This window comes from Callithrix jacchus, chromosome 8, assembly GCF_049354715.1.
Source record: "Callithrix jacchus isolate 240 chromosome 8, calJac240_pri, whole genome shotgun sequence".
Classification (NCBI taxonomy): domain Eukaryota; kingdom Metazoa; phylum Chordata; class Mammalia; order Primates; family Cebidae; genus Callithrix; species Callithrix jacchus.
The window spans coordinates 124,229,128-124,241,567 of NC_133509.1; the positions used below are offsets into that span (position 1 = coordinate 124,229,128).

Below are 12,440 nucleotides of genomic sequence, written 5' to 3' on the forward strand. Positions count from 1 at the left end.
GGGAGCACCGTCCACATGGAGACTGTGAAAGCCAACAGCCAAGTGAGCTTCCACCGGACGTCTGCGGAGACCGGCCTGAGGAAGGGACGACGGAGTCACCGGCTTGACTCCCGCCTGTACTTTTATCCCCACAAAACGCGACACACATCGAGATGTGAAAGCTGTCAGCTTTTCTCTGTCCATGTTTCTACTCAGGAAGGTGTTATTTCACCCACTATGAAGCCTTCTGGAAGCACATTCCTCCGAAGCTTCAGGAGCGGTAAGGTTTGTAGGAATTACAACAATGGATATGCCTCCTAATGATACTTAATTTCCTTCTCATTTACCTGCAGTTATTTTTAAAATCTCATACGGCCTATTAATTTCCGCGCAGGTCTCTGCCAAAAGAATGCCATTTCAGTAGACCAAAAAAAGAAGTCTGAGTTGCTTACCTTTGATATGCCTGAGGACAGGTGGGAGGTGTATTGAACACGTGTGGGTGTGGGTGATAAGGTGTCTTTTTCAAAGCCTGAATTAGGTTTTGTCTATACTCTGGGTCTATGCACCACAACGACCCTTTCCCAATACTCTGCAAAGAAAATTAAAATACAAAAGCATTAATACAGAATTATTAAGTACTTTGCAATAAGTAGATGTATAGCTATTATCACTTCTTTATTCTTAAAAGCTTTCCATTTATTTGTTGACTGTTTGCCAGCCTTAAGTATTATACTGACACTAGAACTCCATAAAGTGCACTTCAGTCTTACTTGTATTATGTTTGATAGGCAAAATGAACATGTTATTACCAGATTATGGTGATACAACAATATTGCAATTTTCATCTCCAAACTACCAAGAAAATGAGATTCTCATTATTTTTCAGTGCTAACTTTGAAGCACACGTGCATTCTCTTCTAAAGATGAGTTTAACTGTGTCAGGTTTCTAATGTTGGGGGAAAAAAAAGAGGGCTGAGACATCCCAAAGTCCACCTCTGCTGTAAAAATGTAGTTATGTTTAAAACCATGTGACATCGGGACCATTTTATAAACACAAAAAAGTAATCCCCTTGTTTTTTTCCAACTTACTCACAAAAGAATGACATTTACTCTTGGGATGGAATTCTGTCATTACCTTCCCTAAGAAGCAAAGAACTCGGGCAACAATGGGGAGGCTAACTCAGAATCCGCTATTTATTTTTCGGATTCCTTTGTTCCCAGCAATCAACTCCAGCCACGGAAGAGTTGAATTTTAAAGAAGTCAAACTTTAAAATGCAAATTTTCTAAAACTCTTTGGTGGAGAGAGGGAGGCTTCCTGTGAGGCCCACTTCCTGCCTATTTTTAAAAATGTGAGTCCTTCCTTTGAGGCCCCCCCTAGAACTGGCAGCGGGCCCAAGGGCAGTCACTCCTCTGGCTGCACACTTTCAAGTGACCGAATGTACCCAAACTGTTTGATAAGGTCATTTGTAAATATTTACTGATTTGCAGAGAAAAGAAGTTAAATTACATAAACTCGTGCCCACCTCCTGCTTTCAGCCAACAGTAAGATTAATGTTGCCCTCCAACATTTAGAAGCAAACAAGAAGCTGTTTAACTAGCATGGGGGAAGGGGACAGTGCGAGAAAATCCCATTGAAGGAGCTATAAAAATAAGTTACTCCCAAAATCTTTTAAAAAGTTCAAAAATTCTGTGTTTCAGTCATCAGTTTACCCAAGTCATGTCCTTGCAAACCTTATTCACAGAGCCCATTAAAATACTTTACTATCAACAACATCAGCAAGCCGTGCAACTGGAATTAACTCTTTCTGGTGCAATGGAATTGTTCCAGGGGCTGGAACCTCTGACCACCCTAGTCACCCACCCCCACGTGCAGGCCTGACCCCAGACACAGGTCAGGGTCTGGCTGGACACTCTATGCATAAAATATCAATGTTCCCAGTTTAACCAACCGGATGTTTAAAGACCTGAAGGAGTTCAACTTTGGAAAATTCAACATTCCTATGTGTTTTTTTCTCTCACACACATATTCTCAAACCCAGAATGACTCAGGGGGAGCAGTGAGACTTTCCAAGTACATCAGGCAGTCGCCCAATAATTTGCCCTGGAATCTTCATCTTCTCCTTTAGAAAAGAGCTGTGCAGAAGAAAGCCAAAAGCTAAGGGGTAGAGGGGTTTGGGAGGAAAGAGAGGAGACAGGTAACTATCAAATTTGGATAACATAAAACAAATCACCAAGTCCTGTCAACCAACAGGAGGGATCTAGGCTGATTCCACCAAAGGCTCCCAGTGGAGCCCTGGGCCAGTGGCACCTGCCTTTCTGATCCCTTGCACCCAAGGCTCCAAACCAGCAATAGCTACACTGAGGGCCATGGTTGACATGTGACCCAAACATTTCTGCAATGATATTATCTCAATTCTGGAAACCCAATGGCTTTTGTTCTCATCATGGTGGCCTTCAGGGTAGGACCATTTAATCTTACGCTAAAAAAAAAAAAAAGCCAAATAAATGAAGGACAACCGGTTGGCCCTCTCAAGGAAATAACCAAAAGTCAAGAATGTGGTTTCTCCTAATCCTAACCTAAGTGTCTTGTTTACTGTACCCTTGTATACCCAAATTAATGTATGCTACCATTTAAAAGCTAAGCAGATTGAACTTAGGAGGCAGAGGCTGCAGCGATCAGAGATCATGCCATTTGCACTCCAGACTGGATAACAACAGTGAAACTCTGTCTCAAAATAAATAAATAATTAAATAAATAAAAACAAAAGCTAAGCAGAATAAACGCCCAGGACAGTGCAGGACATTTACAAGGTAATTGATCCAGGTGCAGAGAGGCAAGCTGAGGAATAGTAAGCACAAGCAATCTGGAGCCATACAGACATTTCCCGAGTGGCCCTGCACAAATCATAGCGCCATGGAGAGTCTTGGCTTCCTCCCTGGTAAATCAGTGACCCACTTACAGAGAGCCGGGAGGTTCAGAGATGGCGTAACGTAAAATACCTTGAGCAGCGGCTATACTACAGGTACTCAATAAATGGCAGACAACATCACGAAAATCTCCCTTTGGACAGAAGAAAGAGAAGGAAACTGGCTGTACAATGTCTTTCATTGAAGCAAATCTGATTGATTTTCAACTCCAACAGAGGCAGTGGGAAGGGCCTCCAGCAAACAGATGGGGTGAGTAAAGACAAAATGATCATCTATTCGAATGCACTGGTCCCGGCTCAACAAATTCACTGGGAAGAGCTTTTAGACATTCTAAGCTCCTTCTCCATCTGCTTTCTATGACCCCCACACCCTACACTGACTACGGGGATTCCTCCCTTGCTCAAGAAGCTACTACTACCCACTCATGACTACCTGGCTGCTGAAAGTCTTCTGCCCAGGTCTCTGCACTGTCAACATCAAACTGAGGTTTAATTCCAAACTTAGTCATTTCATTGTGGCCACCTCCCTACATTTACTTTTGAGACAGATTCTCATTCTGTCGCCCAGGTCAGAGTGCAGTGATGCGATCTTGACTCACTGCAACCTCCACCTCCCGGGTTCATGTGATTGTCAGGCCTCATCCTTCCACGTAGCTTGTATTACAGGCGTGCATCACCATGCCTGGCTTTTTTTTTTTTTCAAGTAGAGATGGGGTTTTACCATGCTGACCAGTCTGGTCTTGAACTCCTGGCCTCAAAGGATCCACCCGCCTCGGCTTCCCAAAGTGCTGGGATTATAGGCATGAGCCACTGCACCAGGCATCTCCCAACATTTATTAACTGAAGAAATTTTCTCAGGCTTGGATCAAAAGGCTCCGACCATTTGGCATTTTACAATAAGAAAGGTCTGAAACTGCTGATAGTTTCTTATAAACCAGACACTAATTTCAACATATCTCATACTTAGCAGTGCTGGCATTCCAAAGAGGAAACGAACAAACAAAAAACATCTTCAGGACACACCCACGGGAACCCTGTGGGTGCCATCAGTGACTACACAGGACAGTGTCAGGCTGAGCTTGGAAGGATCTCGAGAGAGGCTGAGAGAGGCCGGCACCACATCTCACTTTCTTTTTTTTTTTTGAGATGGAGTTTCGCTCTCGTTACCCAGGCTGGAGTGCAATGGTGCGATCTCGGCTCACTGCAACCTCCGGCTCCTGGGTTCAGGCAATTCTCCTGCCTCAGCCTCCCGAGTAGATGGGATTACAGGCCCGCGCCACCATGCCCAGCTAATTTTTTGTATTTTTAGTAGAGACGGGGTTTCACCATGTTGACCAGGATGGTCTCGATCTCTCGACCTCGTGATCCACCTGCCTTGGCCTCCCAAAGTGCTGGGATTACAGGCTTGAGCCACTGCGCCCATCTCACTTTCAAGCATTTTTCTGGGCTTCGTGTAAAAGTTTGGAGCAGTAAAATGGTTTACTTGAAAACTTTAAAAATGGAAATACAAAAAGGATAGAATACTTAAGGTTCTTAGGCCAGGAAAAATTACATTTAATGTCCCTCATAGGAGAGAGAAGGCTGTAACTTGATTACAGTTGTATAGTAAGTTTGAGAGTTGGAGCTTTCTTAGAAAAACATCTGCATCTCATCTGAAGACAAGAATACCAAGTGCTTTTTTTAAAAAACCGAAATAACTGTGAGGGCCATGTACCATTAAGTGTTTAAGTGTTAAGGAATTCAAAATAATAGGGGAAGAATCTTCATTTATAGAAATGTGTGCGTGTGTGTGTGTATTCACATCCACATTTTTGTGTGTATAGACATATATATGCCAACACCCCCAGGAAAGAAAACTAATGAGAAAAATTACATGAGAAAATGAGTTTAAAAAAAATATATGAATGAGGCCAAGTTTGTTTGTTTTAAAATTAAAAACCGCCTAGGGAATAAAAATCAACTCCCTGTTAGAAATAAAAACTATCAATGCACAAAAAGAAAAGCAAACAAGAGCCCATATTATAGGAAGAAATAGTAAAAAATGTATAAAAAACAAAAAAGGTAAGTTAATTAAATCTATTTTTTCTTTTTTCGAAATGGAGTCTTGCTCTGTTGCCCAGACTGGAGTACAGAGGCGGGATCTCAGCTCACTGCAACCTCCACCTCTCAGGTTCAAGTGATTCTCCAACCTCAGTCTCCCAAGTAGTTGGGATTACAGGCACCTGCCACCATGCCAGGCTAATTTTTTTTTTTTTATTTTTAGTAAAGATGAGGTTTCACCATATTGGCCAGGCTGGTACTGAACTCCTGACCTCAAGTAGTCTGTCCACCTCAGCCTCCCAAATTACTGGGAATACAGGCATGAGCCACTGTGCCAAGCCTATACTTTAAACATTGTTATTCAAACTGTGGGCCAGATACATTAATGGGTCATGAAATTAATGGAATGGATCATAAGTAGTACTGTTTTAGAATGGAACAAACTAGAACCAAATAGTATAGACTACAATACATCAGCAGTTATGTGTAGTGAAATCATGTATACACGTTTACGGATCACCAAGTAACATACACTTCTTACTGGGAAGCTGAGTCAACAACATTTGGTAACTGCTGATCTAGGACAGTAGTGTCTGGTCATGTTTTTTTCCCCCTTCTCACCACTTGTGAGGAAGAAAGCCCCCTGTTAGCAACCATGGGGGACTTACACACTGCACGTGACACTCTGAGGCCATGTCTCAGGAGCGGATATAAGGAGGCAGGCCTCATGTCAAAGGCCGGCTGCTCTACCTCTGGCCAGGCCTGTCCTGCCCTGGCCAGGGAGGGGTAGCCTGTAACAATTTCAGTTTGTGCAGAACATCCAGGTATGAAAAGAAAAACAAAGAACAAAAGGACCAAAAAAAAAAAGGTATGATTTTTTTGTTTGTTTGTTTTGTTTTGTTTTGAGACGGAGTTTCGCTCTTGTTACCCAGGCTGGAGTGCAATGGTGCGATCTTGGCTCACCGCAACCTCCGCCTCCTGGGATCAGGCAATTCTCCTGCCTCAGCCTCCCGAGTAGCTGGGATTACAGGCACGCGCCACCATGCCCAGCTAATTTTTTGTATTTTTAGTAGAGACGGGGTTTCACCGTGTTGACCAGGATGGTCTCGATGTCTTGACCTCGTGATCCACCCGCCTCGGCCTCCCAAAGTGCTGGGATTACAGGCGTGAGCCACCGCGCCCGGCCCAAAGGTATGATTTTTAAACTTCAAAATTAAAGCAGGCTGGCTGGGAGCAGTTTGGGAGGCCAAGGCAGGCGGATCACCTGACGTCAGGAGTTTGAGACCAGCCTGGCCAACACGGCGAAGCTCTATCTCTACTAAAAAAAAATACAAAATTAGCCGAGCGTCGTGGCAGGCACCTGTAGTTCCAGCTACTCAGGAGGCTGAGGCAGGAGAATCACTTGAACCTGGCGGGGCAGAGGTTACAGTGAGTCAAGATTGCACCACTGCACTCCAGCCTGGGCTACAAGAGCTAAACTCGGTCTCAAAGAGAAAAAAAAATAAAACAGGGTGGGCGCAGTGGCTCATGCCTGTAATCTCAGCACTTTGGGAGGCCAAGGTGAGTGGATCACCTGAGGTCAGGAGTTCAAGACCAGCCTGGCCAACATGGTGAAACCCCATCTCTACAAAAATAGAAAAATTAGCTGGGTGTCGTGGCACACGTCTATAATCCCAGCTATTCAGGTGGCTGAGGCAGGAGAGTCGCTTGAACTCAGGAGGTGGAGGTTGCAGAGAGCCAAGATGATGCCACTGCACTCCATCCTGGAGGTCAGAGCAAGACTCTGTCTCAAATAATAACAATAATTTTAAAATTAAATTAAAACAACCCTGAAAATTTAACAACCTTATTATGCAGATGATATCTGAACTTCAGAAATACTTAAGACAACTGTAACCCTGTAAAGCTGATGGGATATTAAAACAAGACAGAAAACAAAAACAAAAATGAAATGGAGTGGGGAGCTGGGTATGTGTTGGTGATCTGGAAACAATACCTTTTGATGTTTCCAACACAACATTTCGGAAGATGCTTCTAACACTACCCACCTTCATTCATTCCTTCATTTATTTGCTCATTCATTCATTCATTCATTCCTATAGTACCTACTACATGCCAGGCACCATGAAGGATCCATTTGTGAATACAAAACAATACAAAAAGGAGACAGCCCCCCTGAAGCTTGGATTCTAGAAAGGAAAAAACACAGTAAGTAAAGAAATAAATAAGCAAGATTATGACAGACTGTAATACCTGCTAGGAAGGAAACAGAATAAGCATGAGTTAGAAGGGAGGAAGTTGCTGCTGTGTGAGAAATAAACGGGCTGGAAGTGGCAAGAGCACCTGCAGAGAACTGACGTGGCAGTCCGGGCCCACGACGACCATGGGTGTTGGCTCAGGAGGCAGCAGTGAGATGGCAAAAGGAGAACAGCTCCTGAATGTACTGAGGCCCGGTGGCGGCTCACACCTGTAATCCCAGCACTGTGAGAGGCTGAGGTGGGCGAATCACCTGAGTCCAGGAGTTTGAGACCAGCCTGGGCAACATGGTGAAACCCCATCTCTACCCAAAAAATACAAAAATTAGCCAGACATGGTGCCACACACCTGTAGTCCCAGTTACTCAGGAGGATCACTTAAGCCCAGGAGGCAGAGGCTGCAGTGAGCTGTGACTGCACCACTGCACTTCAGCCTAGGTGACAAAGTGAGATCCTGTGACACACACAAACACAGGCAAAACAAAAAACAAGAACAAAAACACACATACACATGCACACACAAAGAATGTACTTTGGAGAAGCAGGTGGACCTGGCCATGGATTAGAGGTGGCAGGTAGAGGAGAGAAAAATCAAGGTTTAGTCTGAGCAACTAATCAGGTTGAAGATTGGGAGATGGGGAAAATCCAGCACTCTTTTGAACATAGAACCTTTGATGAGACTGTCTATTTACTGACATCTGCTGATTAAGGTACAGCTAGTCATGCAATGCATAGGGACGTTTTGGTCAACAATGAATGTATATAGGATGCCGGTCCCGTAAGATTAAAATGGAGCATATACAGAATATGGCCGAGCGCAGTGGCTCACGCCTGTAATCCCAACACTCTGGGAGACCAAGGCAGGAGGACAGCATGAGGCCAGGAGTCTGAGACCACCCTAGGCAATACAGCGAGACCCTGTCTCTACAAAAAATAAAAATCAGCCAGACTGCTGCTTGAGCCCAGGAGTTGAGGTTACAGTGAGCCATGATTGTGCCGCTACTCCCCAACCCAGGCAACAAAGCAAGACCTGATTCTTTCTTAAAAAAAGGTGACAGAGGCTGGGTGTGGTGGCTCACGCCTGTAATCCCAGTACTTTGGGAGGCCAAGGCAGGCGGATCACGAGGTCAAGAGATCAAGACCATCCTAGCCAACATGGTGAAACACCATCTCGACTAAAAATTACAAAAATTAGCTGGGTGTGGTGGCACATGCCTGTAGTCCCAGCTACTCGGGAGGCTGAGGCAGGAGGATTGCTTGAACCCGGGAGGTGAAGGCTGCAGTGAGCTGAGATCGTGCCACTGCACTCCAGCCTGGCACCTGGCCACAGATCAAGATTCTGTCTCAAAAAAAAAAGAAAAAAAAAAAAAATAGAGCAGGGCACGGTGGCTGACATCTGTAATCCAAGCACTTTGAGAGGCTGAAACCGGTGGGTCACCTGAGGTCAGCAGTTCAAGACCAGCCTGACCAACATGGCGAAACCCCATCTCTACTGAAAATAGAAAAAGTTAGCCGGGTGAGGTGGCTCATGCCTGTTAATTCCAGCTACTCAGGAGGCTAAGGCAGGAGAATTGCTTGAACCTGGGAGGTGGAGATTGCAGTGAGCTAAGATCACGCCACTGCACTCCAGCCTGGGCAACAAGAGTGAAATCTGTCTCAAAAAAAAAGAGAGTTAGAAACCTGATAGACAGCACTTGACACTGGCATAGCAGATCAAGTAGGAGAAGTAATTGATGTTCAGTGATGGTGCAGGATCGTTTGATTTCCATATGAAAATATATGTATATAAACATACACACTAACTAGGTTTGTGTACATATACTTTGTAATGTTCTTATGATCACTCAATCGCCTAACAATGTATTTCTCAAAATATACTGTGCACCATGACTGCACATAAGCCACCTCTCTCCCCTCTGCTATACCCTCCGTGACCCCAAGCTTTATAGCAGAAGCTCATGAATGTCACAGTAGACCTGAGGTCATCTGGCTTTAGAGGTTTAACATCAGCTGGTTCCTCTGTAGGAAGGGTTAGTAATTTCTTAAACAACCTCTCTTTCCTTTGCCAGCCACCTCTAATGCATGGCCATGTCCAATGGCTTCTCAAAGTACATCCTACAGTCTTTGTAGGTCACATGGTCTCTGTTGCAACAACCCAACTCTGCCATCATAGCACAAAAGCAACCATCGATATAAACAGATAAATGTGGCTGGGCTTCAGTAGGACCTTATTCACAAAAACACTGTCCATAGTTCACTGCCTGCTGCCCTATAACTCCAATACTCATACCCAGGGTTCACACTCATGACTCCCAGTTTTAGGAACCTTAAAAACGAGAGAAGGGGTTTTCAGGGCTAAGGGATTTAGGCTGGGTCCTGTGGGATGGGTGGGGTGTTGACGACGGTCTAAGTCAAGTGCTCCAAGGTAGGAAAGGAAGACCCCATGGGGGCTACAAACACAGCCTGGAGTAAGTTACCCCATCCGTAGTAAGACACATGCCTGGTTGGTCTGCACCCACCATCGCTTCCTCGAGAAATCACCGAATACATGCAGCTCACGTCCCCACCTCTGGGGTCTTAGTTTCCTCATCTATAAATTCGGTGCTGAGATGAAATCATCCCCAAGGCCCATCAGTCTAAGCTTTGGAAATGTGTTATTATAGATGAATTCGAGTACACAGTTTCTCATGTCTCTATCTCCTCCCCAGCTTATCAACATGGCCAGATTTCTGTTCTAAGCCAGTACTACCCATTTGTGGGGAGACATGGACATTGGAGTCAGAAAGACCTGGTTCCACGTCTTCTTTCAATTTCCCAGCTGTGTGGACTTGGGCAAAATGCTTAACTGCTCTGAGCTTCAAATTTTTCATCCATAAAAATGGGAGTGACTTAGTAACACCTGCTTCACAAGATTGTTGTGAGGATTAAATGAGATAATATTTTGCTTGCTTGGCACATAGTAACAGCTCAGTAAATATCAGCTCTTGAGCCAGGCATAGTGGCTCATGCCTGTAATCCTAGCACTCTGGAAGGTCGAGGTGGGCGGATCACCTGAGGTCAGGAGTTCAAGACCAGCGTGGCCAATCTGGTAAAACCCCATCTCTACTGAAAATACAAAATTAGCCAGGCGTGGTGGTACACATCTGTAATCCCAGCTACTTGGGAGGCTGAGGCAGGAGAATCGCTTAAACCTAGGAGGTAGAGGATGTAGTGAGCCAAGACCATGCCACTGCACTCCAGCCTGGGCAACAAGAGTGCAAAACTCTATCTCCAAAAAAAAAAAAATCAGCTCTTGTTATTATGACGGTAAAAAAATATTAAATAGTCAGCTTTCCTTGACACTGAGCTCCAGCCATTCAGTCCCTGCTCTGATGGAATAGGTACTTGTCAAATTGTGAAATCATCCCGATTTCATCTAAAAAAAATGTACATGACTATTTGTTTTCCATATTCTGATGTTACTTTCCTTGGTCCAAAGGAAGCGTTTTGTCTCAGATGTGTTAAGTTGGAGGTGGAAATGGAAGGATCAAAATAGAACAAAGCATGAAGCCTGCCGCTGGCGTCATGCCAAGAGGGACGTGGGACTTTGAGAAAGCCACTTGCTTTGAGTCATGTCTATATGCACTGAGAGATGCTGTGGCCAGTCCGGCAGTCCAGGGCTTCCTAGAGAGGTCACTGCCCCAAGGGGCTTACCACCTGCCACCTCCTTCCTTGAGGAGGAGTGGCCCTGCCCTTCACACTGCACGGGGGCAGGACAGGGCAAGAGCCTGACTGAGAGAATAAAACTGGAGTGGGCAGAGGGAGATAAGAGAAGGGTGGCTGGGCAGGTGGCTGACACCTGTAATCCTAACACTCTGAGAGGCCAAGGCAGGCGGATTACAAGGTCAGGAGTTTGAGAAATGCCTGACCAACATGGTGAAACCCTGTCTCTACTAAAAATACAAAAATTAGCCAGGCGTTGTGGGCGCCTGTTATCCCAGCTACTCAGGAGCCTAAGGCAGAAGAATCACTTGAACCCAGGAGGTAGAGGTTGCAGTGAGCCGAGATCACGCCAGTGCACTCCAGCCTGGGCAACACAGCAAGACTCTGTCAAAAAGGGGAGAGGAGGGGAGGGGAAGGGATGGAGGGAAAGGGTGATGGGGGGGCACTCTGTCAAAAAGGGGAGGGGAGGGGATGGAGGGAAAGGGTGATGGGGGGGCACTCTGTCAAAAAGGGGAGGGGAGGGGAGGGGGAAAAAGAAAGAAAAGAAAAGGGAAAGGGAAAGAAAGAGAAGAGTCTCCCTGGCTGGGCCTCTGAGGCCACTGTTCTCTCAGTGGAAACAGCAGATATGGTCCACTCCCTCATCACCAAAAGACACCAGCAGTTTTATAGAGAGGTGGCCTAGGGTTGTCTCCTCAACAAGCTGTCACTCTGTCCGGCATATCCCACAGCCTCCCAGGATCTGGCAGGCTTGAAGGCTTCTCCTGGAAATGGCCTAGGTATATTTCGCTGAGTGTCCAGATAATTCTCTGAGGCCCCTGCACACTGGCCTTGCATTTCTGCCCCCACTACACAAAGAGCCTTCCCCTCCAGCAAAGACCGGCTCCTCCTCTACTGTGGACCTGGCTCCATTCAACTCCTCAGGGCCTGGCTGCCCCTAAAGGAGGAAGGAGAGAGGGAAAGACGGAGGGAGGGAAAGAGGGAGGGACAACAGAGGAATAAAGAGGGTTGGAGAGAGGGGGAAAGAGAGAGAGAGGGAAACAGAAAAGGACAGGGAGGAGGAAGAAAGAGAGAGAGGGAAAGCAAAGGAGAGAGAGAAAGGGAGGGAGAGAGAGGGGAGAGAGGGAGGAAGAGGGAGGGAGAGAGGTAAGGAGAGGAAGAGAGGAAGGAGAGGGAGGGAGAAAGAGGATAAGGAAAGAGGGAGGGAAGGAGAAAGGGTGAGAGAGAAGGAAGGAGAGGGAGAGGGAGGAGGGAGAAAGAGAGAAGGGGGTGAAGGAAGGAGGGAAGGAGAGAGAAAGAGGGAAGGAAGGCTGGGGCAAGAGCTGACAGGCTCACACCTGCAGGTTCCCCCGGTTTCCACAAAACTTATCCTCAGCCCCCATCACTACCACCACCAGGCCAAAATGCAGACTTATGTGAGTCACAAACCCATTCCAACTTCCCTGGGCCTAAGGAAAGGTGATCCTTGGGCCTGATTTTGAAGCAGGTCCCTGAACAACACTTTCAAGTGCTAACAGCACACGTGTTAGGCAGGGCCCT

At 45.9% G+C, this 12,440-nt stretch overlaps 1 protein-coding gene and 1 long non-coding RNA gene across 4 annotated transcripts in view; one reads left to right on the forward strand and one right to left on the reverse strand.

Annotated features, from left to right (window-relative positions):
* FOXN3 (forkhead box N3) overlaps positions 1-12,440 on the reverse strand; it is a 269,460-nt gene that overhangs the window by 200,297 nt on the left and 56,723 nt on the right. For all 3 annotated transcript variants that reach the window (XM_002754187.6, XM_078335590.1, XM_009006431.5), the window contains exon 3: positions 432-568. In XM_002754187.6, the coding sequence (XP_002754233.1) occupies positions 432-568 (137 nt within the window). The remainder of the gene's footprint in view (positions 1-431; positions 569-12,440) is intronic.
* LOC118145093 (uncharacterized) overlaps positions 56-12,440 on the forward strand; it is a 35,274-nt gene continuing 22,889 nt past the window's right edge. The window contains exon 1 of the long non-coding RNA XR_013521464.1: positions 56-259. This is a non-coding gene — a long non-coding RNA (uncharacterized LOC118145093). The remainder of the gene's footprint in view (positions 260-12,440) is intronic.